Source organism: Notothenia coriiceps, unplaced genomic scaffold, assembly GCF_000735185.1.
Source record: "Notothenia coriiceps isolate Sejong01 unplaced genomic scaffold, NC01 NC01_scaffold00036395, whole genome shotgun sequence".
NCBI lineage: Eukaryota > Metazoa > Chordata > Actinopteri > Perciformes > Nototheniidae > Notothenia > Notothenia coriiceps.
In genome coordinates, this window is record NW_011369096.1 from 944,234 (window position 1) to 971,739 (window position 27,506).

Below are 27,506 nucleotides of genomic sequence, written 5' to 3' on the forward strand. Positions count from 1 at the left end.
TTTTTTATTTCAGCAAATCATTTGGAAGCGTGTCAGATATGCAACCAGGCCCGACCTCAGCGACTTTGTTTGTTTCCTGAAGTCGCTACATCTACAACCTTGTATGTGTGTACAGCTGAAACAACATACATGGCTTGCTAAAATGAATAATAAGTCTAATTTCCTTCTTATAGATGTTGTTTAAAACCTATAGTGCCAGCAAAGACTTAAAGGCCATTCCTTTGGCATTTAAGTGAGTGACTGAATTACATTTTACACATCTTAGTATCAGTAAGCATTTGCTTAATTGGTACTGCAAGACTGAGAGGCCGGATTAATAATTCTTTAAATACAGATTTGCAGCAAACTGCCAACGCCCTGTAAATGTAATTGTAGGTTATGATGTAATCCAACAAAAAAGATGGCAATATATTTTTTAAATATTTATGACAAGGAAAAAAAAGAAGGTAATTACATTATTTTATTTATTAGGTGTACACGTCATCCAGCTTCGGTCTGTGCTCAAACATGGTTCACACCCCTCACACACAGACCATTGTCACCTTTATGGCTTTCATTGATTAAAATAAAAACAAACAGTGTGTTATACTCCTTTGCAACAAGATACTTCAGTCCAGCCTTTTGGATCCAGCATGTTAAACAGCAAGAAAGAAAACCCTCAAGTCAAGTCTCACAGTTTGATCATTCACAGTCATTTCTCCTTCGCTAAAGTAACACAAATGCAATCACACTCTTCCTATTACCTTGGCTTTTTATTGATTACAGAAATATTGCTATGACTTTCATAAAGGAAAAGCAAAAAAAAAGCCAGAGTGTGAACAGCTGTTTCAAACCTGTACACTTTTATATATACAGAGCAAGGGATCAACTATGTACATGCTACATACTGTCACACTCTGGGTTAATAGGTAGTCTCTCTTACAGGCAAAGACATGGGATCAATTCACCCTTTTTGAATCCATTTTCAAAAAAGATGCAGAAATGACCCAAGGTCAGTGCCTGAAGAACAGGCAACTCCAATCTACACTCACAAGCCATCTCGTAGGATACAGTACACGTTGACATTTCAACTGATTGGTGTGTGAAACAGTTGTGTGCTTGAACACCTGGTGCTTGGAGGATTGACTTGGTCCTGTAGTTTGTGGCAGCCTGTAAAGTTATCAGCGGGAAACAACAGTGTGTCTGAGTGCTTCAAGTCCTATTAAACGCTCAAAGATTGAGATCCTACAAACTATCTGGTCCCAATGCCGGCAGCACATGCCATTGTTGCTGACTACTGTGTTGTCATTGTGTTTGTTTTATTAAAGAGAACAGTCTTCAGACTCAATGAGGAGGCATTACAGTTGAATGTGTTTTTTGATGTAAAAACAATAATCATGTAATGTCATGTCCCATGCACTAAACCGACTGACGGTATTTTCCAGCAGAAGCTATTTCACATACCAACTCAGTGTTTAATACACAAACATGCTCGATGAAGATGACAAGTATACTACAGACGTGGGTAAGGTAGTCACTGGACAGCAATCATTTGGTGAAATTAACTAAGTATGACACAGACAAATGAAAGGATGAAAATACTCCTTCACATAGTCTGAACCAGCTTTGCAAAAGGGTTTTAGGCCATGTTTGACATTCTCTGCCACACATGGGGAGACATACAAGACCAGCTGCACCTCACAGCGTCCACAAAACAACACTAGCGTTAAGTCCTGAGCTCAAGGAATGTGCAACACGTCCCCAGCCAGTCGACACACTGTTCCGGTGGGAACACAGTAAAGACTGAGAACAGCATCCTGGAAGTATCATTGCTTCTGACAAGTAAAAAGTATGATATATACAGATTGAAAAATAAAAAGAGTAAAAATAAATGCGAGTAGAGATTAGAGGGAGATGTTTGGGATGATCTAAAGAGGTAAAAGCAGGTGCAAAGAGAACGTTTTAACATCAACACCTGTACATCACACAGCACATCAAGACAACTTCTGAATCAAGGCAAAAGAGGAAAGGGTGTGTCTAGGAATAAGCAGTTGAGGATTTGTAAACCTCTCTATCCGTACAGGTTTTCCTTCTTGTCTACTAAGAACAGGAGTGTCTTGCAGCGTAGTGTTCTTTACAGCATGTGAGCAAATGCAATAATTGTCGACGACTGGTTTGTGAGTGTCTTTAGTGTTCTATTTTAGTGTAGTATCGTTGTTGTTTTTTTGGTTTGTTATTTGATTCTTCTTCATTCTAAATCTAGCATGTACTTTACATCCTACTCTGCTTGAGTGATGAGGTAACGTAATGACAGCCACCCTGACTTCTACTGGACAATAAGGTGCTAAAGTTTATCTGTAAACTCCACTTTTCTACAGACTCTTAACTTTCAAGTGAATCATAAGTGTGTGTGTGTGTGTGTGTGTGTGTGTGTGTGTGTGTGTGTGTGTGTGTGTGTGTGTGTGTGTGTGTGTGTGTGTGTGTATTTAAGAGAGCTAGAGAAAGAGAGAGAATGAGAGAAAGAAAGAGATTGCTTGTTTGTGTTTCTATGTGTTGTTTTAAAGATTGCGTAATAAAGGGCCAAGAGGTCAGGCGAGGGTTTAGGTGCAATATTCTGAGTTTGGATTCAGGCCGAGGCGTGTTATGAAAAAAGCAGAGTTCTACAGCTCAGTCTATTTATGTACAACAACAGTCCGAACAAAAAAGAAAAGGAGCACAAGAAAGTTCCCTCTCTTTCTTCGCCTTAGACTGACGTCCACTTCTCACTCCTTCTTCCTCACGGCTCACTGATGCAGCAAGTTCTGTTCAGAAACCGAGCCAGCCCACTCCTTAAACGCTGCCCTCTTCTGGACAGCAGCGGTAGTAGCAGCAAGGAGAATCTTGTACTCTCCCACTTTTCTTACGGCATTTCCCCGCTTCTCTCATCCTTAAATTTAACTTGAGTCTTTATTTATTTTTATTGTCAAGTACAAATTCTTCAGCCTAAATTCTGGGTGGTTTTGTTTCAAGTATGTGTGCGTGTATTTTTTTCAGTGTGTGTGTTTCTGTGGCAGGGTGTGTGTCGCTCCTTCAGTGTGTGTGTGGCAGGGTCAGTGAACGTATGTCTGACAGGACAGCTCCACGTGTCTCTGTCCTCCTCACCTCAGCGCCCCCGCCAGCACTAAAACAACACACTCTGCCTCCTGCTCTTCCCCTGGGCTGAGAGAGAGAGAGAGAGAGAGAGAGAGAGAGAGAGAGAGATATTAAAATAGGTTCGGATTTTATTTAGACAAAAACAAACACACCACCACACATTTCACTCCATGCCTGCAAAAACACATAATCAAAGATTGTTCTACATCTAGGTGGAGTCTCATTTATTTTAAGGTTTGATGAATAAAAAGGTAACCACGGCTCTGTGCGTCCAAAACATTGTCCTGATTATGGATTTGTGCACAAACTGGGACCCTTCACATATAGCATGGCCATATAGTGTGGCGGTGGTGTTATCAGTGCCAATACTTTGGCAACCAATTGGATCATATCGTTCTATAATCTGTAAATGTGTGTGTAATCTTTTGCATCTAAAGCTAAAAACATACCTACCAGTCAGTATAACACACTGCAGTTAGAAGAACAGACCATATCCATGCTGATAGAAAATGCATTTTTAGAACCAAACCAAGCAAAAGCACACTTCACCAAACCCTCACTTACAGACTCAACAAAAAGGCTACATCTGTCTCTGTAGAAACCTAAACAGGACTGCAAAAGAAAACAATCAAAAGACTGGTCTCTGATCACATGATTTTTCTTTAACGTATATATGTTGTCACCCTTTATCCCTGACATAAACGCTGGGAGTGGCTCACTGATAAACCGAGGGTTAGGTAAGTGAAAGCTGAGATGATGCAAGTGGGCAGAGGCAAGAACAGAGAAAGGGAGAGGAATAAACAACAAATAGAGACAAAGAAATGTTAAAAATTAAAAAGGGATGTGAGTTTGAAGTGGTACCAACACCAAGTGTTGTTTTGGTTGATGGAATGCAAGGAGGGAAGTGAAATGTACCCGCATTGAGCCGAGTTTAGCAACCCCCGAGAGCCACATATTAAGTGGGACAAAGAGCGAATGGACAGAAGAAAGGAGGCCAGGTAACAGCCAGAGGGGAACAGAACAGAAAACAGACAGATTCAAAGAGACCGTATTTACCAGAACGGTAGGGGCCACTCAGCCTGTGGAAGTGGAGGAGAGATTTTGACTCTGAGCCCTGGGATTGGCTGCTTCTCTCTGGAAGTACTGCGAGGGTGCAGAGCCTAGCTTATGGGCCATCGCTTTTTAGGGTCAGGGAAAAGGGGGAAGGTTGGGAATATTAAGGCGTTACGGAGGAGCAGGTCACACAAGGGAGATTATTAATAATAATTAAGGAGTAGTTGAGGATTAGGAAAGGAGAGGGCATGGGCAGCAAGAAAGAGAAGGGACAGTTTATCAAAACATGACATAGAGGCCGAAGCAGGAAGCAGAAAGAAAGAGACACACACAGACTGAGACCCTGACAGAGACAGAAACATGAAGTAAATCTAAACAAATTTCAAAAGACATTCATGCAAATTTAATGTACAGTGGTTTAGATAAGGGTAACTGTTGTAGTAATGTACCAATTACATTTTTGGGTGTGCTTCTTACTTCGTGTTTTTTTGTCTGTGAGCATGCTAACATTTGCTAATTAGAACTAACACAAGTTATAGTTGATTGCGCTGTCAAAGGTTGTATATGTATTTAGCCATTAAGTACGAATAAGCATTGAAGAGATTACAGTTATGACCAGATGATGGCAGTAGATAAAAGTTTAAAGAATAACCAAATGATAGACGACATAAAGCAAACGGAGGAAAGAGAAAGAAAAGGGAGAGGACAGGGGGCAGTACCTATTGTTTTTCATATTCCCGTGGAGAATTTACCTTTTTACCACTATGTTTCTATCATGGAGAACTTACTTGACTCTGGGAAGACTGAGGATCTCTTCCCTGGATCCTTCTGAAGCTGAATGCCTTTTACAGAGAAGATGGATGTGACTGAAAACAACAAAGAGTTGATGAGACAGTGTTTGTACAGTAAATGTGCAAATTCTACATGTCAGACTGTGTGTACTCACTGTCAGACAGCGTTTGAACCTCCTCCCCAAAACATTTGAAATACGAGTGTTTCAGAGCGTCTTCAGCTGATACCCGCTTCTTAGCCTCAAACTAGAGACAGAGACAAAGAAGGGAGATAAAGAGAGGTGCATTAGTGTTTTAGTCTAATGTAATGGTGGTACATACGTAGACTAAGAGTATTCATCATTTGAGGCAATGTTTCTTACCTGAAGAAGCAGTGAGAGGAGGTCGTGGCCATCGTTGTCTATCCTGTGTCAAAGAAAGCAAGAGAAAAAGTCAGAGAGAAAGGAAAGGTGACGGAGAGGGATTTGAGTGCATTTGTAGTCAAATGCTGAGCTCAGCCATACAGAGCCTTAGAGGGTTCCTGTGATTTCAACAGAGGAGGAAACCCTTGACAACAGAAATTACTTAAAATCAATCCTTATCTTATTACATCTTACACATCAGTCACTTAAAAGGAAAGGTTTAAAATACTCAGGTCCCAATATGAATATTGCAGTTTTGCCTGATGTAATCATTCCTCCTGTCCATAATGATCATTAAAAGATCCGCTCTAAAGTAATCTGGTACAACATCCAAAGTCTTTGTTAAGGGTTCATACACTTTTTCACCAATGACTTTTCCATGACCAAAACCATTACTAAAATGGTTTATTTTAACATGGAACCGGAAAATAAGGTCTGCATAGGAAACATGTTGTGCCTATTTAAAACAAATCAAATAGTAGGCTTACTAGCCTCTACACGCTAAAGCAACTCAAATCTCTCACCAGCAAAATACCTCGTCAGTTAAATGCCATTTTACGTTTCATTACTATACGATATAATATTTATTATCATTATAGTATTACTATTTCGGCAATTAGATAAAATATAAATTATATTTGATGCAACTTTAGTTACATTTCCATGACTTTTCCAAAACTTTGGGAAAAATATTGTTTTCCATAACTTAGCAATTAGCATTTTGAATTTCCATGACTTTTCCAGGTTTTTAATGAGCGTAAAAACCCTGTTTGTTATGTGAAGATAATATGAAGCTTCAGCATGCTGAGTCTAACCAAGTCTTTATGTTACTATCCTAATAACCTAGCTCTGCAGGGAGAGAGTATCCAGTGAGACAACAAAGAGGGGATTTGAACAAATTAAAGTCACTGCGACTATGAAAGATAACTCTTATAGATTTCTTTCCCTTTGATGTCACAGTTAAGTTAAAGTATGTGTTTTTGGGAGCCATAATAATAATAATAATAATCCTAGCAGTTGATTCTGCTAGGAAAAAAACAAAAAACACAAGATTGTCGTGGACATTTTAATTTCTCAGATTTGTCTTGTGTTTTCAGTTCCTGGAAAATCGCTCAAATACTTTCTAGGCTTTCCTGTACGTTTTGGAATTCTGAAACCTGCTCTTGTTTTGAGACACCCATTTAAACACACGTGGAGCCATGGCTGTGTGTGCCTGCATTCACACCTACACACCTGGGTGCGTGGTTGACGAGGGGCTCTGCGTTGTATCGAGGAAATTTGTACGTCTTAAACTCTTCACTGGTGGTGATTCCAGTCCAAGTCTCTTCTGTAGGAGTACCTGTTCCAGATAAAGAGCATTAGTTATTATACATCAATTGTACAGACGGAGACAAACAAACTAAATAAGGATGCATGTCACATAAGCATATGATCATCTGAATTACGCTGATGTTGTCTCACCTAGGATGCGGAATATGAGATGTAGCTCATCTTCCACAGTGGATCCAGGGAAGAGAGGTCTGCCAGTGATCATCTCGTAAAAGATGCAGCCCACACCCCTGGAAAAAGATAAAGAAACAATGGAAAAACAAATGTTGTTTTTTGTGGAAAGCTCAGAGAATAAACAGAGGCCCTTAATGTGAGAACAGAAGGAAACGGACAGACAAACAGGGGTAGTTTTATGTTCTTCTCTGAAAGTGTGTGTATTTGCTTGAATCTGTGTTTGCTCACCACATATCAATGGGTGTAGAGTACTCAGTGGAGCCCAGAAGCACATCTGGTGGCCGGTACCATAATGTCACAACTTCATTGGAGTAGGTCTTCGTAGGAACAGATTTAGCTCTCGCCAAACCTTAATTCAAACAGAAAATGACATTGATTTATGTTAATCTGCCTCATTAGGATTTGTATGTTTTAGTTCAACTCAAAACATCTCATTCCAGCAGGAAACCTCCTTTTGGTTCCTACAAAGGGAAATTATGCAACACAGGAGTATGCACATTATTATGTCATGTTTTGATGTTCACCTACGGAGGGCAGTGTTGAGTATTAAGTCAAAGTATTCTACTCCTGTTGGGTCTAGGAGCAGTATCCTTTAGGGGGCGCTATTCAGACTTTTTCCACATTACAAACTCTCAGTAAATGACTAGCTAATTGTATTTTAACAAAGTAATAATAGTTCCCTATGAGTTTAGTTCATTTGAAAGCCTGTACATTCATTTTTTATTGAAAATATAATGACAGGTCAAACCGAAAAGAAAATATATGAGACTGATGTTGTGAGTCATATGATGATATACCGAAATCTGCCAGTTTGAGCTCTCCTTTCTCATTGATGAGCAGGTTCTGGGGTTTGAGGTCTCTGTGGAGGACCTTTCTTCTGTGGCAGTACGCCAGACCTCGCAACAGCTGGAATAGGAAAATCTGAAAAGGAGTTGACATTCGTATAAGTTATTGTTACAAACTTGTCATTACATTAAATATAATCATTTAACCAAGTAATTTATTATAACAGGTTACATCATGTGGCATTCTTTTGATGTACTGATCAAACAACTTTCAACATTATAATTGAGAAGCCAAGCTGCATGCCAATGTTTTGCCGCTATTGAAAGAAAATAAACACAAAATGGACGCTTTTTTTTCATTTGCAACTGTGAAAATAAGATTACATTCAGTAGCAACTCTAAAGATGTCTCCTCAGTACTGAACATGTGTATTGCTTTGCATTACCTTGACATTGTGAACACTCATTATGCTCCCACAGTCATCCATGTACTGCTTCAGATCTTTTTCCTGAGAGGAGATAAAGAAAGAATTAAATAAGTGCAGATATTCAGATTAGTATTATTTGCTCTCTCACACACAATAAACCTACACACATGCACAGTACAGACACTCACCAGGTACTCAAACACGAGTGTCAGGCACTTCTCAGTGTGGATAATGTCATGGAGAGTGACAATATTGGCGTGCTTCAAGTCCTTCAGTAGAGACACTAGAAGGGGAGACATATTGGAGACTGTCAGTCAAACACAGAGAACCTGTGAGGAAGCAGCTCATAGGTCACAGCACTGTCAAAACCTTACAAGCTTCTTGACAACATGGTGCTGTGTTTGCCTGTGAGTTGTTTACTTCCGAATTGCATGATTTAGACAGCATGTCAGTACCTTCCCGGATAGCCGTGCAGGGCGCCCCCTCCTCGTGCTCCAGCCGGATCTCCTTCAGAGCTACTAAGTTGTCTGTTAACTTGCTTCGCCCCTTAAACACTGTAGCATAGGTCCCCTGCGGAGATAGAAAGCATGCAAGTGTGAGTATTTTGAGGAGTTTGTATCTACTTCGTGTCACTTTCAAGGATTTTCTTTATTGATCTCACCTCCCCTAGTTTGTCCAGTTTGATGTAGGTCTCAAGTTTCCCAAAGCCGATTTCAGACTGGAGAACACAGAAAGAAGACAGTTAAGGAAGTTATATCTCTATCAATGTACTATATTGTCAAGACATTGAGGACTCTTTGTGGTTGTGGTAGCTAAGCCCCTCCACTATGTATAGTCTAACTATCTTAAGAAACAAATCCTGAGGGCCACGGCTGTTAGTTCAGATTTCATGACATCTGGCCTACAACTGCAGGGGTTTGAGTCACCAAATCTTATTATTCTGTGTGTGTCTGTCAGTTTGTGTGCTTATGCTAAAGCTTTAGCTTATCCAACATTAACAGTATGTAACTGAACATCTCTTATTTTTCTAATTCTAGTTAAGGTTATGTCTTCGTGATTGCATATATCATCTGTTTCTCTACTGTATTTCACCTTATGATCTAAACTTACATTTGGTCAGATCTTCTGACATGGTCCAGTTCATGGGACATCATTCAGAATCATATACATTGCATTGGGCACAAACATATACAGGCATATTTGAAAGCCTGTGTGGTATAGTGGAACATTAAATGATAACTTGAACTTCCATGAACAAAATGTAATTTTCTCCAAGTCTTTTAATGCTATTCTTTAGCCGCAGGAATGCAGTATAACAAAGACAATGCAATGAGGCTCTGCAGATAGCTTCATGGGGATATTTACGTCTAAACATGTCTATAAATACCCAGCGTGCATACTTCTAATTGGTGAGTTGGATAAACTTTGAATTAATCCTGAATTCAGATAATAAAGGTTAAGCTGCATAATGTATATGGCCCCCGGAACCGGGTCATGAATTATAGATGGATGTAGCTATGTCAAGCTGTGATACCCACACGCCTGTCAGTGATTATCCCTTTCTCTGTCACTTTCCCCCACTTATTTGTCTATCTCCATCAGGGTTGTTCCAGCCATGTTTTATCTGTGCTCATCTCTCTGAACCCACCCATCTCTCTCAATCTTGCAGTGGCCTGTAATGATGCTGATATGAATGCCAAGCCGATGCTCGTCTATGCGTATGGGGGGAGGGTCTGACCAAGTTAGCTAATAAAGCATGTGATCTCTTTAAAAGGCATGCCCAAAAGGCAACATCAGAACGAGATGGGACATACAAGATGACACACTTGTTATAGTGTGTATGTGTATTGGTATGCACAAAACCACATTTGCGTAATTAATTATTGGCATTATTTAATTTATGTTTCAGAATCAATATCTGTGTTGTATCTGGTAGTTTGCAATGCCAAAATACTAATGGAAAATATAAATACAAACTGTAGTGCGTAATTATTATGTACTTTGTAATATTTGTAGGGGCCTGCACTGTATTTATAATGCTGTGTGTGTGCGCTTTTGTGTGTGTGTTTGCAAGAGAATATTTGTGATGAGACAGGCAGCCTATGCTCAAATGTAAACACACTCCCTTCTGCACACACACACACACGGTTCCCATCTCTGCTCTTGTGACAGCGGCTGTCAGGAGCTGTTGCTGAGCTGTGCTGCTCTTTCGGCAGGGGAACCAGTCACATGAGAAACACACACACACACACACACACACACACACACACACACACACACACACACACACACACACACACACACACACACACACACACACACACACACACACACACACACACACACACACACACACACACACACACACACACACACACACACACACACACACAATCAGTGGCCTTGCTCCATGTTAGTGTCTCTAAACCAAGTGAGGGCCCAGCTCCTTACCTTCTGCCCAATCTCTGCTTACAGCCAGCAACTGCACTCTCTGTCTATGTACCTGATGATCCTTTTTGAGTGTGCGTGCGTGTGTGCGTGCGTGTGTGCGTGCCTGCGTATGCTTTCGATGGCAATGGGTTCATTTAATTTCCAACGCTTCACTGAGATTACTCAGCAGACCAAGTTTTTGTGACAAAAAAAAGCAACATAAAACCAAACAAGATGTGTTCTGTCTGAGCCTGAACAAGAGTCAAAAAGACATACAGCTGAAGTACCAAGTGTTTAAAGAGAGCAGCTTGGTTTTAATGTGTATTGAAAAGAAAGTCCATTTCACTTTGAATACTTGTGAGCAGGTTTGATGGGGAGTAGAATGGATTGAGACTAGTTTTTAGTGGTAGAGGGGATATGACTGCTAAGAAAAGAGGTGGCAGCCGGTGAGTGGAGGTGCAATAAACATCCTGCACTGTCACCTTTCTCATTTAAACCTGCCAGTAGCAATAGACCAGGTCTGAGTAAACCTGCACTAACACAGATCACTGCTTTTATATTCATGTTGTGCATTCCTCCTGATGAACAGAGATTTTTATCAAATAACTAATAAATATTTTTCTTCACCTGAATACTGTAAATTCCCTTTTTCCCGTCTGCAGCCGCAACATTAAAGATAGTTTTCCACGAGTCGAGCATGCATTTTTGTTGTCAATATTGCGGTCGATAAGGTTCATTTAATTGTGAGAAGCCAAAAATGTGACTAGGATTTATATTCAATTAACTGCACAGACTTAGTATGCTTTAACAAAAGAATAAAACCATCAATAGGAGACTCTTTGTTGTATTTTGTCACTGCATGGTTGAATGGATGCAGGGAAAAGGGAGCTTTGCACACAGCTAAGTGTTGTAGTTTGAGATAAAAATGACATCTCTTTCCTCAGCACAATGGAACACTGAATCTCATTGGTTCGCAGTGAATAATTGATTTCAACAGCCATTAGAGAAAATTGATACCAACCAACTTCACTTACATTACATTGGAAGCGATTCAAAGATCAAAATACACGGTTTCAAGTGTGAGCTTCTGTAACGGGACACCCGACGCATGGTCATGTTACAGTAACGAATGAAAGCTAAACTGATAACCCAGAAGCCATAACATCTAAGTGCAGAGAAACATATTGCTATTTTAAAGCTTGCAGTAATTCAGGGTTGCTGTGACACACTTAGGCACACTTGTTCTGTTGGGAGAATAAAATCAATACTTTTGGGGACACATTTATTAGTGAGATGCGGTTAAAAATGAGGATGAAGAAATGTGTGAAAAGGAGCTGTAGCTTTAGAGAGGTTAGATGGCAGCTGAGATTACATTTCAAACCAGTGTGTGCTTGGAGTTAGTTTGAATGTATTTGTGTATTCTACAGGACACACTTTTGCACTCAGTATTTTACAGACCTACTTTCGACATGCTCAGCTGGAGACTTGGCCTTAATGAGTTGGCCTCTGCCTCTTACGTCAGTTTAAAAAACCTGTAGTTGAAAATAACAAGAAGTCAAAACCCCCGACCAGTTTGAAACATGCTGGCATGGAAAATAAATGTGTCCCCAAAAGTATTGATTTTATTCTCCCAACAGAACAAGTGTGCCTAAGTGTGTCACAGCAACCCTGAATTACTGCAAGCTTTAAAATAGNGATGTGGGATGGGACTAATCAATTATCAACAGCAGAAACACGGAAATGTGGTGTCAGGGATCCTTAAAGATACTCTCGGCTTCTTGGGGATGAACACTCCAATGCAACAATGTGAGTGTGCATGTAAACACAGAACACTCTCCTAAGAGTGCCTTTACGGTTCATCTTTGATCTACCTGACACCTCAAGTCCTATCTCGTGAAATGTGGTTGACTGTTTTTGTATACGGCGGTGTAACATACTTAAATGTGACTTCAACGCCAGAATAGTTTTGGTCATTTCTACGGTTAGACCAAAGTAATGGAATGGAGACTGTAAATAAAAAAAGGGTCAGAAAAAAGCACATCCGTCTTTTTCTGGTCTTATTGCTCCTTCCGTCACATCAAGGCGATCTTTCCCCTCCCCACTAACACAGTCTCGCTGCTCTCTGCACAATTCAGTTTCAGTTTTCTCTCCTTCTCTTAAGGTGGAAGTACCTGATAATCATCCCGTGTGAAATATTGTATAACACTGATTCACAGCCCTCATTACAGATAACTCTAGTTAGCTCATAACACATAGCTGGATAGTCGGTGATGGTCTCCTTTTGATAACTATAATTTTATTTTTCATTGCTACAGAGATGGAAGCTGTCTTCACAGTTACTTGAGGGACAATAAAGTTGGCAGCAAACTTTTGGCCAACACGACAATGTCCAATGTAAATCAAGACACCCTGCACGGTCACACACACACACCACACACACCAACCAACACCAAACCACACACAACCACACACACCGCACAAACCACACACACCACACACACCCACCACAACACACACACACACACAACACACACACACACACACAACACACACACACACACAAACACACACACAACACCACACACAACACCACACCACACACACCACCACACACACACCAGCACCGCAGTAGATCTTGCGATGTAGAATGTTTTTAAAGTATTTTAGGCTCTGCCATCACAAATGGCATGACACGGGGCACGGATGACATGACAGGGACAGGACAGGGATGATATCGCAGCTACCTGGACACATCACAACTTACAGAACAGACGAGACGGCAGCACAGAGGCGGCGAGCGGCGGAGAGTCACGCGACCGGTAGAGTCAGAAACGAGCAGGGGTGTTTCGAGTGGTGATGACTGTGTGGATGTGTTTCGGTTCTGCTCCCATCTAATCTACTTGGTCGTCCTTTGTCCAGGGCTTCTCCATTCAGGTTTCAAACTGTGGCGCGCGCTGCTGTACCAATCTGCACTTAGCTCCTTCAGGGCCTGTTGTGGTGTGGCATGTATTTTGAGTATAGATTGGTGTGTGCTGGACGTCAAGGCTCTGTGTTCCAGCGGGGCTTCAGCTCATTCAGATGGACCACTTTAAAGGGAAGCGTGCTCTTTGTTCCTGCAGGGGGCAAGCATTTGGCCCCGCTCTCCGGGGCCATGTACTCCATGTGATGTCGCCCAACGGGTGTGTAGGTGCTTCCAGACGCGTCATGGGAAAGCAACGAGCATACAGACAGTGAGCTGTTTCGTGGGGCGATGCTTCCAGCCTTCTCAATGGAGGCAATGGTTGAAATCAACAGCAGCAAATAAGCAGAGAGGCGAGCATGGGGGTTCCAAGGGACATTTCTGTTCATACCACAACGGTAACGCACATGCACAGAGAATGGTTTGAGTGTACACGCTGCACCAGGCTATTACTGTCTCCGGAAAAGATCTTTGCAGCGCAGAGTTTGAGAGAACGTGTGACCGGGGATACAAAGAGCATTGGAAGGCCAAGTATCCCAGCAAGCACTTTCGCCCCACATGGGCCGGGGGTCTCACGGTAGTGTACACTGTGTTGCTACGGTAGGCGTTTGTAGTTCACCACATGGAAAATGAACCTGACCTGTACTGAAAAGGGGTCAAACAACTGTCAGTGGTTTGCAACAGAAAGGTACGAGTTTGCTTTATAAAACAACGAGACAGCACTCTACCACACAGACTAAAGTTGTGATGTAGGACCAGCCCACTTCATGTCAGGGTTGAGGGGCTTGATAGCCCGACTCATACGAAGCCGTCATCCATGAAACTGTCCGCCGCCTGCAGAAATGACATCGGATGTTGTGATAGTTTGTTGGTTTGAGGGTTCGCGTTTTGTATTGTATGATTGTGTGGGCACTGTCTCACATAGCAAGCAATCACCACACCACTCCCAGAAGCCTGCACTATGGTGATGCACTGCGTAGGTAGTCAATGTTTGTGTTAGATATCTCTTGTGATAATAAGGCCGCAGTCAGGCCTCATGTTAATGCTGATGACCTATTTCTAGTTGTCTTCACTTGTAGTTTTCATCATGATCCTCGAATGGCTCCTGTTGCGAGGAGCATCTTAGTTTTTTTTACAAATCATTGTAGTAATTAATCTAGTACTAGTTTAGTTCTATAATAATCTCAAAGATCAGGTAAGAGACCGGACTTTCATTAGTACTGTGTGTCAGTAAGGTGTGGTTAAATAACTGATGTATATTAGGTGAAAAACTCAAAAATGCTACCGCCGTAATGTTATAGAGTAAACATAGGTCTAGTCGTATATTCTTTCCTCAGTGCACCATGGATATGCGATCAAGAAGCAGATGACGCGAGCAGATGGCGCTACCACCTCTCGCGCAGGGGCATTGGCAGCTTTAGCGCGGTCGCATGTCCATAATTCCGTTATCAACCCTCTACCCCTACAAACTGACAACAGAGTTACAGAGAGGCAGAGAGAACAAGACGGACAATGTTGAGTGAGAGAAAGAGAGAGCACAAAGCATAAGGGAAGTTAAGTGGGATCGTGACACAGACATCCGTAGTGTGTTCTTCACGGTGATTTACTTTTGAAAAACCCAAGACACCCCTCTCAGTGCTGTATGCACACATCGGCCTTACTTGTGTCTTTGCTGAAACATATGTCAAAACCTTAGAAGTTAGAGTAAGACGGCGCACTTGGGCTTTGGTTTTACATCTTTACTTGAACATGCAGCAATGACGGCGTAACGTGGCCTATGGCAGGAACAGGGAGAGCGATGGAATGGGAATGGAAAGAGGAGAATGGAACTAGGGTTAAATGGCATGGATGGCATGGGATGGAGAGCTGACAGACGCTCTCTGTGTGAATCATCGAAGTCATTGCACAAATCCCTGGGCTGTAAAACAATGATTAGGCACAACACGAACCAGGCTGCTAAGAATGCTCACAACGGATGTGGATCCTAGACGCTTAACTCTTGCCGTTGCACTTGTAAGAGTCATTGAGCGGGAAAGTGAAAAGAAATGTTAGATTAGCTATCTATTCGTTATGATGTGCGAGGGATTTAAAAACAGCAAATAAGATCCACTTACAGTTCCTCTAACAAGTGGTTATCCCGAATCCTTTTTAACTCAGTGGTATATGAAACAATCAGAAATCGTTTTACCTGGCTGTCCAAAGCCCAGTACTAGGCAAACATAAAGAAGAAAAGTGCCTGCCAAACTGGCGGCAGATGGCTTAGAGTGCACAGGCCTTGGGGTAGGCTATAAACGGCCAGGCCCTGACCTGCACGTTAACACGAGAGACGTCAGAAGATAAGGTGTCAGCTGCATATGCTCGCACTTTGGCGCAATACTCAGCTCTTGAATTGGTGTCTATTAGGCAGAGAGTATCACAGGGAAACTGGTATTTTACACTCTCAGCATACTTTACTGATTCCCACTCCTTGCTCTGCGGCCATGAAGCCAGGGCAGAAAACCCACAAAGCAGCAAAGAAACTCGTTACCCGACTGTTTATCATGGCCAGCAAGAATGCATACCCTCAGAGAATATGGAGAGTAGGAAAGATAAAGCAATGACTGGGAAACCAGAAAGAGAGAAGCATTTATATATGCCTGTCACCAAGAGACTCGCATCATACATCTCAAGACAAATATGGCAACGAGGAGATGGGTCTGAGAGGAGAACAGGGGGATGCAATAGCAATTCCTCCTAAAAGCTATGTAATGTCTTCTGTGGAAAGGTAGACAGCAGACGAAGTTAATGAGTCTGTCTCTAAAGGGGGAGAGAGTACATGGAAGACCCCCTTGCACTTCCTTGCGTACATCACTGTATGTCCCTAGCGTGGATGATATGCATGCATGTGCTAATTCAATTATGTTGGGATGTATCTTACGAAGTGTGGAACAGCTCCCTCTTATCCGTGGATAATAGGCGAGAATACCTTCGTGTTTCTCCTGACAAGTGAGAGTTTGTATCTAGGCAACACCGGCCAAGATCCTTTCTGATCATGAAGAATGTCATAAACAACAGGCTGCCACGATGGTTGTATTATGACGCTGTAGCAGCTGTGTGGCGGGGCAACTCCACTCGTCTACGCCTCAAACAGGCCTCTCATCCTGAACAGTGCTCCAATGTGAATAATCAACAAGGCGAAGTGGTCGTTTGTGTTTATAGGCACAACAATAAACAAGATTAAAGTCAAATAGCCCCACTAGGAGCCCTATGAGGCGTCAATGCTCATTAACCACCAGGAACAAGTTGGAGTTAAAGCTTTAATCAAGGCGATGGATAGGGGTTTCCAAAACTATTTGACAATCCGCCATGCAATTCTGAGCAGCACACTTAAGCCCTTTAAGGTACCCTCTACTTTGAATCTGAGATGCTCCAGTAGAGGTATATTTCATTAGTGTACAGGGTACTTCTGTGTTTGTGACCATTTTACCACTGTGTTCATACAATATTTGATGGTTTTTATTTTTTGTTATTTTTTCTCTCCTGTCCTTGTTTGGTCTCTCTCCCTCTACTGTAAAGCGTTTGAGTTCCAGACAAAGCCGCGCCCTATATAAATCTAATTTTATCTATATTACTTATTATGTGATGTTTAGCCATGTTATGTATGTCATTTAACATTCTGGCTGGCAAACATGAATATGTTGTAAACACCAAGATAAACATTGTCCTCATGTTTAGCATGCTTCATAGACAATTAGCTCATGTTAAGACTGCTGAATGTTTCCAATATTAATGTCACATCTATCCAGTGCTGTCAAGATGTTCCTCCCTGAACCAAAGTTCTTGGACTGCATATAGAGCATTATTACCCCGGGATCCAATTGGTAGCAATGGCTAAAACATAGCCTGCGTGTAGTCAAACTATGTGGTGTTAAAGATGGTGAACCAAGTCAAAGAATTGTGTACTGGAAACCAAGTCAATGTACTTTATATACTCTCCACCAGCCTATCCTGGGCTGACCCATGTGTCTGTGAGAAACTGAGCTGGCAAGACATACTCAAAATCTGAACTCATCTTTTGACTTCCCAATTAATGTCAGGGTTGACAAATGTTGGATGGGTAGGATATTCATGAGACTCCTCCTATTATGGGCATTTCCACATAAGCAAGCAAGTGCTGATCTACAGAACAAAAAGTCCCTATATGCTACGGGGCTCAAGACCTCCTCGCAGCCAATGATATGTTTTACATATCTGAGCTGTGTTACACATTCAAAGCATTCTCTACATCCCCCGCACAGTTCCGGCAATGGGAGACCGAGCCTTCTGCTCATTCGCCCCGCGCCTCTGGAACTCCCTCCCAGATCAGCTGAGATCTGCCCCTTCCACCGAGGTCTTCAAAACCGGCCTTAAGACCCTCTTCTTTCGGCAGGCCTTCCAATAAACTTTGAGCATGGTACGCCTGGAGTACTGCCATTTTTATTGCCATCTCCGACTTTTTTTTTTTTTTTTTTTTTTTTTTTTTTTTTTTTTTTAATCTTTCAAATGTTATCAGTGTCCTTTGTTGTGAAGCGCTTCGAGATTTGTCTTGGCAGATGAGAAGCGCTATATAAATGAAATGTATTATTATTATTATTATTATAAAGACACTGCTATTATTCTTCCTGGCTGTGTAATCACTTCTATTTTGATCATGAAGGGAAAGTACTCTACATCTGAAATGTTATTAATGTGCTATGGAGTCTTTGGGCCTTTTATCTTCATTCCTGGCACACTCATACAGAGCAGGGTATTCAAGGCTAATGGTTGTTCGCGGTAGCCATTTATTTTTAGGAGAAAAGGAACCAATGTTTTTATACTTCATGCGATTGCAAGTAAAGATAGACAGAAGAATGTCTGTTATGAAAGAAATGTGGTGCACATTAAATCGTTTTCTGCTTTGTTTGATACTACTGTCTGATGCTGATGTCGGGCCTCCTTCAGGTGACATGCGCGTCTGATTTGATGTTGTGTATAAACTCACTGGTAACAGTTGTTATGGAAGCGATTATAGCTGCCCAGCGCAGTCAGGGCACCCAGGCCGATGGCATAGGAGAAGAAAATCTGAGTGCCTGCATCAATCCACACCTGTCACAACAAAATAACCAGAATACTTCACAGTCTGTTTACTATATTTCTTAGATGTTAACATACTGCTCCAGACAATTGTATAGGAAAACCAAAAGTGTACAAAGAGGGGTCTACCTGGGCTTCTCCAAGTTTGGACCAGTCTGGTTTAAGGTAGTAAACAATCCCATCTAAAGCTCCAGGTAGAGTGACTCCGTGGGCCAAAAGTACGACCAGAACCAAGTAGGGGAACAGAGCTGTGAAGTAAACAACCTAGAGGAGATGGAAAAAGAGAGCTGTGAAGTACACTTCTAGATACTGTGGGACCAATGTGTAAAGTTTACTTGGGATTGTGGAAGTGAAGTTTGAGTGCTATGCATTAAAACTTGAATTAAGTGAAAGTAGAAACTCCACAGTTAACCAATAAAACATTTAAACCCCTCACATTACAAGCAAGTACATAGCAAGATGCAGTTAAATGGTGAATTTAACAGGCTATTTGGAAAAGTTTAGTGCTTATCAACATGGTTCATCAGCTATGGTCAAATGTTTCAGTGTAACTGCACCTAAGTATGTTTTATCACTTTGATTAAGCAATTACCTGCTTTGCAAATACTCAAGTCTTAAGTAGAAGCCCATTAGGTCCTTCCTGTAGATGTGTAATGGGCCCTGTCATGTTACTTTGAAGAAAAGGTAGCCTGTAAATGGAAAGCCAGACAATTTGTAAACCTCCTGCAATAGCAGGGGTTTTTGGCAGACCTTTCCAGAAGATATTCTTTGTCAAAATATGCTGAGAAAGCCGCCCCCTGATACCTAATAGAAGCATTAAATCCCAGCTAAATCAGTATGGTAGGAGCAAAGTAGTGAGAAAGCACATATTTGCCTTGATCTACGGTGAACATGCGCAGAAAAGCCCCTTTCCAGTTCTCAAACGTCTACATGGAAAGTTACTAATCGGCTTACAGCTGGCTGGCTCAATCGCCTTCATTCTTTATTCCCTCGCTCTATGAGCTTTGGCTACTCTGGAGACGTATGCAAAACACAGACGTCTCCATATGCTCCTAAATAAAGATGCATTCATTATCACAATGTTTCAGAGCACACATGTCAAAAAGTACGAGAGATAATCTCTTTTATACAACTATCATTTTAAACATTATGTATGAAGAGTATAAAAGAACAAAAATAAGACAATAAGATTATAGCCTGACCTAAATATCACACTGGATATTGCATAACACCAAAGTGAAAAAAAGCTACAACACAAATTAGCAACCTTCAAGAATGCACATGTGCTTATGTTATAGTGTTGTTGGGCCTTTCAGTCTAGACACTGATCCTCTCACTATACCAAAGCTGATTTGTGGCCAAAGGGCAAAATGCTGCAGTTATTTAAACCTCGACATAAAGCCCTTGCAAATATCATTCTGCACTCAATAACCCCTTAAAGTGGCAAGTAATGTTTCATATACAGTAAACGTATTAAGCAATGAATACTAATCTGCACACCATAAAGCCTAACAGTGACATGTCATATGATTGTACAGCCAGAAAACACTTTACCTTGCCAGTAGATTTAACTCCTTTCCACATGCAGAAGTAAACAATGATCCAGGTGACTATGAGACAAAGCACCAATTCATAGCTGATGTCACCAGGCTCGTCCAGCCCACCAGAAAGACGGAGCACTTTACGTCTAAGAAAAATAAAACAAAGATATAAAAAAAGGGTGACAGCAAATTCAATTACATATCGTCCTATTAGGATTTTATAAATGCCAGATAGATGCCAGAACATTTGAATAGAAGAACCATTTTGTAACTGACATAAAAGCCTCAGATGTCTGGAAGCTGGGTGCGAACCACATGAACACATTGTCAACAGCCCTCAAATTAAATTTGGCAGTAGATGAGTGTATTCCAATCTTAATGGCTTCGAGTCAAGACAGCGTACTTGCTGCTCAACCCCATGAAAATTCCCAGACAAGGTATAACATACTCCCAGAACTCGATGACTGGCGAGCGCATGCCCTCAGTATCCGTGCAGTTTCCACTGAGGAGGAGCTGGGCTGTGGACAGGTTCAACAGGGGGGTGGAGGAGAGGAGGTTGGCAGAAGATGACGACAGAGCCTGCTGCGCAACACTGCGGTTGTAGCAAGAGCGGCGGAAGTCCTGTGTGCAGTTGGGGGTGTTCCAGGGGTGTCCACAAGTGGCCCAGGGCAGCTCGTTGGTGAAGGAGTGGAAGAGAAAGTAGAGGCCCCACACGAGAATCATGATGTAGTAGGTGTTACAGAAGAACACGATCACCATCGAGGCCAAGCCCAAACCTGACAGTGAGAGAGAGAGAGAGAGAGAGAGAGAGAGAGAGAGAGAGAGAGAGAGAGAGAGAGAGAGAGAGAGAGAGGAAGGTTTGTTAGGAGGCTGTGATGAATCAGAGGAAATGAAATGTATGTGCGTCAGACATGCTAACATACACAGGTACCTTTGAAGAGGGGTGCGATGTTCCAGGCAGAGACCCCTCCCTGCTTCATGAATTGTCCCAGTGCTATCTCTAGGAAGAAGACTGGGATCCCTCCGATGAACACTATCAGCAAGTAAGGGATCAGGAAAACCCCTGCAACACACAAAACACATTTGTATTACATGCCATCAAATAATAGACACTTTACCATATGACATATCTGTGTCACTACAAACAGCAATTGTTTACTGAGGGTTAAATGGCTCGGTTTATCTGACGGTTAATTTTCATGTGCTACAAGCGAGGCATTAACAAGTGTGTTTGGGTGATTGATCTTGTTAAATCACTCCCTTTAGATTTGATGTTGATGTAAATTGAATATGTCTGACATTAGATTCAAATGTGTTGCTGTTCCTTTACATATTTAAAACGTGTGAAATGAAAAGGCAGAAAGGCAGACACAGAGAATCATTATGAGAAAGAGGTTTGTTAATGTAAATAAAGAAGTAGTAGTAATGAAAACCTTTGGGATTGAGATAATCCTTTCATTAACATTACTTTAAGTTTTCATATTGAAATCAACACTGAGTTTTGTATTGTTTGACTATAAGAACCATGCTCATTAAGTATGTCCAGCTCTGGAAGAAAAATATACTAGCAGAGCTTTAACAGCCAGAAATCTGAGGTAAAAGTCATGTTTAAAGTTTTTAAGGACACAAGCTGCACAAACATCGGCACGGCTCTAACAAACCAAGCACTCGACACAACAAGGAACAGTTGAGAGCAGCAGGAAGCAATAAATGAAAAAGTGCAAAAGTCAGAGAAGAGGACACACAAGGCCACAGATAAGAGATACTTTGGAAGTGCATAAGCCAGATAACCGTCTCCTATTCCACAGAAATGTTTGGTACGTGGTGCCCTTGAACTTGAAAGATGCATGGAGAGCAGGCAGATCAAGTACTATCAAATGGACATGGGGAAATGAAAATAGACTCCAGCTCGGGTTATTAGCCCTGATCGAGGCATCTCAAACTTCATTTCGATTAGAAGTAGATAGCCAAGGGCAAGGGGTTCGTACTCAGTGTTTTCTATAAATAATCTCATTTTGAATTCTCATTCTGTCGGAGAAGCTTGCTCTGATCAGGAAGACACAGCAGAAGAAAATATATGAAAAAGGGCGGCATAAGACATTTCATTCACGAAATCCAATCACAATAATTTGGTCTGAATAGTAATATACTCTGGGTGATGCCACAACAGTGCGCAGATGGGAGGGAGTCACATGACCAGCTATGACGCAGAGCAGAAAGAGGCTAGGAAGAATGGAGGGAAAGATAGATACATCACAAGACAGGGAGAAAAGCTGAAACAACGCTGTGTTCGCAACAAATACAAAAATGATACACCAAGGCATCCACCTGGTTGGCAACAACAGTGCTATTGGTTGACTATTTGAGCCTCATTCCGTCCATCATTTTCTTTATGTCGTTCTCTGAGAGCAGAGGGCTGCAGCCATATAAGGAAACATTCATGAGTGTGTGTGAGGAGCAAAGGGGTGGGAGAGTGAGAGAGAGAAAAAGAGATCCAATAGGAGGCGAGAATGGAACGACTGGGGAAAAAAGCTTGTGCTGACATACCCCAAGATATCGGCCCAAATCACAGAGGAACTGCAACCTCAATAGGCTTAAGTAAATCACCTCTAATCATCAATGGAGCCGACACATCAGGCCTAACAGCTTAGTTAGAAATACATGAGATTAATTCCACGCATTCACAGTACATTCAACTATTACTTTCTCCAATAGACGGTGTCCTTGTTTCAGTAACAAGTAGGTCGGGCTAAGACACCTGGCGCTTATCTCATATTGTTGATGTGTTAGGTGTACCCAGGGTTGGTCGCAGGCATAAATGTAGGGCTGAAGCGGATAGAGCGGGTGCTGGCGCTAAGAGGGGAGGAAAGGACGTGCACGGTCACAGGACGGTTATTGTGTGACACATCCATTAGCCTCCTTATCAGAATCAGAGTGGGAGAGAGCACCTTTGTATGCAATATGAGTGCTGGGCAGGAGCACAGGGGGTGGACTGTGTGAGGCAGGCCATTGTTATACGATACCAGAAGGTGGGTATCAGAGCAACGGGTCACAAGACTAACTCACATTAGAGAGAGGGAGGGCTGGACTAACACACTCACACAGCAGCACATTGGTTTTGATTTCAACAAATCACGTTGTAAAAAAGAAGGAAAGTGGGCAGGGCCGGCAGAGATAAGAGAATTCAAGGCAAATATCTGCAGTCAGTGCAGGTTACTTTTGGACAAGCTGGCATACATGAAAAAGGAGAGGGTGTGGGGAAAGGTATGCAACAGCACGAATAGCACGTATGCCAGAGAGAGCGGCAGGAACACTGTAAAGAAACTTGTACTAAGTCCGCTGTTAAGCAAATGTAAAGCATAAAGTGAAACCACGTGGGTAGGCAGTGCTCTGCAGCTACGTGCTCAACTACACGCAGACCTTGCCTCAACTGCCTCTTACCTTTATTTCACTTTCACTTGAGCTAGTGAAAGTCTTCTGTGTTCAACAGTATTTGAGTTGATCAAAACTGTTTCAAACTGACTATCAAAATGATTCTTCAAATAGGGAAACTTATTTTAAATGCTTGACATTTTAATGTATTATATATTATTGCTAGAAAAATGTAGTTCTAAACTTTTTCTCTTTTTAACAGGTTTTTGATTATATTTCAAAAGTACTAAAGGAATCTGAATGACACTGCATTTAAAACTAGAAGACAAGTTCAGCACTCAGTTTCAGACCCTCTCTTTGTGGATAGTGGAATTCAACACCAAGAGACCCTGTGGAGAACACCATAGGGAAAGGAGATTTGCTAGCTTAAAAAATAAAATGCCTCCTCCAGGTGATCCTCAGTGGTGTTTGCGTAGCCCACTTTTGTTCACCCTAAAGGTTATGAACCTTGCAGAGTGGTAAGAGTATGAATATTTTGAACGACAAGTTCAAAAGAACTGCTATGCAAGAAAAGCCCACCGTTTAATATGAAGTGCTCCATGACCTTTTTCTTGCACATCAGCATTTTAAACCCCTCAGTGGTTTCAGAATGAATCATTCATAATTACATACAAGACATTTGAAAGGGATAGTCCTTAGGTGAGCATGAGCAGATTTTCAGAACATTTGCTGGAAGGGTAAATAAGGGATAACAAAAAAATCAAGAAAACTGGTTGCGAGGTTGGGCATTTGCTCTAAGCCAGAAAGTACAAAACTAATTTTCTTTGGCATCCATGTTGTTACCATAGTACGACCTCTCAACACGTGAATGCACCATTGAGCTTGGCAGAGGTGTGCTGAGAATCTCTCTGATAGCCATTCTAGTGTGTTCATGTGTGTGTGTGTGTGTGTGTGTGTGTGTGTGTGTGTGTGTGTGTGTGTGTGTGTGTGTGTGTGTGTGTGTGTGTGCATAAAGCAGATGCCTGTATTAAATACAATGTGCTCTCGAAGCTTACCTCCTCCGTTCTTGTAGCAGAGGTAAGGGAACCGCCACACGTTGCCCAAGCCGACGGCAAAACCCACGCAGGACATGATGAAGTCCATCTGTCTGGTCCATGTTTCTCTCTCCGGAAATGGTACTGCTACAGCCCCATTTCCAGTCCCAGACCCATCCTGCGTATGCAATGGGCCAGCTCCTCCGCCCTCACCACACCCTGGGTCAGCTCCAGACACAGACACCAGGGGGCGAGCTGACCCCCCACCCTCCTCCTCGGAGAGGGTCCCTGCCTCCAATTGGGGGAGACTTATTTCACCTGGACAGAAAAAAAGATATACAATGGTCAGGTAAAAAAAGATTGCCAGTAGAAGGACAGCAATGAAGGAGAATAACTTAAAACAGATACAGATTTCAGTATGACTGAGTGTTAAATATACACATTCATAAATTCACATCACATGCCAGATCAACCACAGTCTCCTATGCTAGACTCGCACTGAATGGAAGAGTGAGACTGCACGTTTTTCATTCATTGTAATAAAGCTGCACTACAACCATAGCCATGCTGAGTGCACAACCTTCATTAGGATCTAATGTATCATGGATTTTGTTAACTGCTTCCACACAATTAGTATTTGGGCTAAAATCGTGTTGCGCTGACGTGTATTGTCATCATTGAGCCTCCCCCTGATGTGCATGTCTTACAGAGTGATTGGTGTGCTGCAGTACAACACAGCCATGCCGGTTCAAGGTAGATTTTAAGATCCTCTGTCACTGTTATTGTATCTATTCCACATGCGCACTCTCAACACAAACAAAAGCAATGTGTCGCTTCATTAGTGCCATTCTGAACATCATCATCATCAGCTGCTCTGTGCTGGATGCAAAGCAAGGCAGCTGAATCCAGATCAGAGCAGTTTGAGGGGGTGTATGAACAGAGGAGGGGGAAAGAATGAGGAAGGTAAGAGACGTCAGCATTTATAGAGCAACTTCATAAGAGGATACCTGTGGTTTAACATCACTTGTGTGAGGTATACCTTCACACAGTATGTCATTATTTAAATCAAAACAAATGCCTAGTTAAGGTTACAAATACACATTTAGTTATTGGGCATTTATTAGTTTATGTAAAGATGATAAAACCTAAATAAATACTCACTTCTCTTTGGAAGCAGACTGCTTTGTGTACTTGGGTCACCTCATTTTACTAAATGAAGATGCTCTCATGATACTGATGCAAAACGTGTCAATGATTAGTTTGAAGAATAACAATCTTCTGCTTCACCATGACTGACACCTGTTCAACACCATATTTAGCTTTGAAAGGACTTCTGTGCAGTTGAGTCAGCTGTGGTGGAAAGTTTATTTTGAGATGAATGTATGTGTGCTGTGATGAATCCAGAGAGAGGCAGGTTAGGCGCAGTTTGGTGTGTGGGTCTGCTCTCATCCACTAAACAGCAACTGAGGCAAGCATGCTCCAATTCATCAGCATGTGGTGATGTTCTAGCTAGTGGTTGAATCATACGGCAAATAATCAGTCATTATTAGGCAGTGGAGGTCACACATCATACTCACCTTGGCTGTTCTCCTCTAACTCTGGTGACATGTTATTCGGTATCGACACAAAAATAGATCTCTTCTTCTTTTTAAGCTGATGTTAGAGCCAGGGGCTGGTGAAGTTTGATAAATGCGCCTGGCTAACAGGGACCCCGGTGGTGTCACAGAGGCACAGGGAGATGCAGCCTTGGTACGCAATGCCCTGGTTGTCTTTTTGATTTACTGGGTTTGTTATTTCACCTTATTGAACATCAAAAATCGCAGTTTTTGTGATCAACACAGGTTAGGACCCCTCAGCTGAGAGATGGAAAATTTCACAAGGCGCCGCGGTCAGTTCAGCCGTTGACAAAGGAGATTCAAAAGCAGTCGACGAAGCACTTGAAGGTAAGCCTGAAGAATCTCATGGATAACGGTTAAATGAAAATGATACCGGGCCTTGAGTTGACGCTTTCTTGGATTGAACGGTCCAGTCAGATGTTCATGAACCTGTTCATGATGCGGCTGTTTCGAAGGAGGAAGAATGCGATCTGTTCCCCGGTCAGTTAGCTGTGACGGACGCTCCCCCCGCCCCCCGCGCCGCCGGCTGACGTGATTGGCTGAAGCCAGCAGAGTGCGGTGCGCACAGCATCAGCAGCAGCACTCCGTCAGAATGAGGAGTCACAAGGATGGGTTTATCACACTGCATACGTCCTTGACCTGAAATCACACAAATGACTGCACATACATGCCCCTGACAAGCGCCGTCTGGAGTAGCTTTGCACTGCTTATTTTCTCCATAGCTCGTGACGGAGTCGCAAGGATGTTTTGCAACTTGGGGTAGGAGCCCAAGGTGCAACCAGGGGTTCAAGATGGACCGCAAACACATAAACTGTAACTTTAGCAAACATGTTATAGGCCTATTTTCCTCACCTCTTATCACGTAGTTAACAGTTAGCCGATTAATCCTTAAAGAGCTCTCCTGGAACTATGTAGCTATAATCTTCACTTAAATGAGCTAGATAGATGAGCTTGCAGCCACAAGTTCTCTAAGTGTAAGGGGGACCCTTTTGCATTAACCTTCTAAATGTAAAGAGACACATAGCCTACCAATAACATATGTGAACCAGAAAGTCACACAAAAATGCCATACAGAGACACAAAACAACCAAAAAGACATGCAAAGCAAATACAAAGAGAAGCTAGCAACTTTTAAAACAAGGCGAAACAATGGAGAAACACAATTACCACAAAAAGGGAGACAAAGAAACACAAAATTACTACAAAGAGGAAAAAAAAGACTAAATATCTACAAAGAAGGGGATAACTAAGACTCAACACCACAAAGTTGGTGTTCTGCTACTACTGTATAAGAAAGGAAAGAGAGTATGGCCTTTTGGATGTTAGTGACCTCAGATTCCTCCCATATTCAAAAACCTTCCCAGTGATGACGGTTGCCTTAATCAAGCCCAC

At 42.0% G+C, this 27,506-nt stretch overlaps 2 protein-coding genes across 2 annotated transcripts; both read right to left on the reverse strand.

Moving 5' to 3' along the window:
* Positions 1–3,002: 3,002 nt before the first annotated feature.
* LOC104963630 (cyclin-dependent kinase 16-like) lies at positions 3,003–19,004 on the reverse strand. The gene is made up of 16 exons (XM_010792241.1): positions 18,993–19,004; positions 18,681–18,815; positions 18,460–18,563; positions 8,733–8,805; positions 8,527–8,641; positions 8,260–8,354; positions 8,090–8,152; positions 7,657–7,780; positions 7,088–7,208; positions 6,818–6,915; positions 6,590–6,695; positions 5,318–5,360; positions 5,111–5,201; positions 4,953–5,030; positions 4,168–4,289; positions 3,003–3,177 (listed from the first exon to the last, which is right to left on the reverse strand). The coding sequence occupies exons 1-15, from the start codon at positions 19,002–19,004 to the stop codon at positions 4,186–4,188; spliced, it is 1,362 nt and encodes a 453-aa protein (XP_010790543.1). The 3' UTR covers positions 3,003–3,177; positions 4,168–4,185.
* On the reverse strand, positions 18,725–26,604 carry LOC104963602 (sodium- and chloride-dependent creatine transporter 1-like). The gene is made up of 7 exons (XM_010792214.1): positions 26,076–26,604; positions 24,520–24,816; positions 21,024–21,155; positions 20,541–20,868; positions 20,106–20,238; positions 19,144–19,240; positions 18,725–18,815 (listed from the first exon to the last, which is right to left on the reverse strand). The coding sequence occupies exons 1-6, from the start codon at positions 26,104–26,106 to the stop codon at positions 19,220–19,222; spliced, it is 942 nt and encodes a 313-aa protein (XP_010790516.1). The 5' UTR covers positions 26,107–26,604; the 3' UTR covers positions 18,725–18,815; positions 19,144–19,219.
* Between the last annotated feature and the right edge of the window lie 902 nt (positions 26,605–27,506).

Excerpts from the sequence above, each read along its gene's own strand:
- LOC104963602 (XM_010792214.1), bottom strand. The coding sequence starts at position 26,106 with ATGTCACCAGAGTTAGAGGAGAACAGCCAAG. Across the intron at positions 21,156-24,519 it reads CTGCTACAAGAACGGAGGAG|GGGTTTTCCTGATCCCTTAC; the intron begins GTAAGCTTCGAG and ends TGTGTGTTGCAG. Across the intron at positions 20,239-20,540 it reads CCAGTCATCGAGTTCTGGGA|ACGTAAAGTGCTCCGTCTTT; the intron begins GTATGTTATACC and ends TATTTTTCTTAG.
- LOC104963630 (XM_010792241.1), bottom strand. Across the intron at positions 7,781-8,089 it reads TGAGTGTTCACAATGTCAAG|ATTTTCCTATTCCAGCTGTT; the intron begins GTAATGCAAAGC and ends ACTCCTTTTCAG. Across the intron at positions 7,209-7,656 it reads GCTCAAACTGGCAGATTTCG|GTTTGGCGAGAGCTAAATCT; the intron begins GTATATCATCAT and ends GTTTGAATTAAG.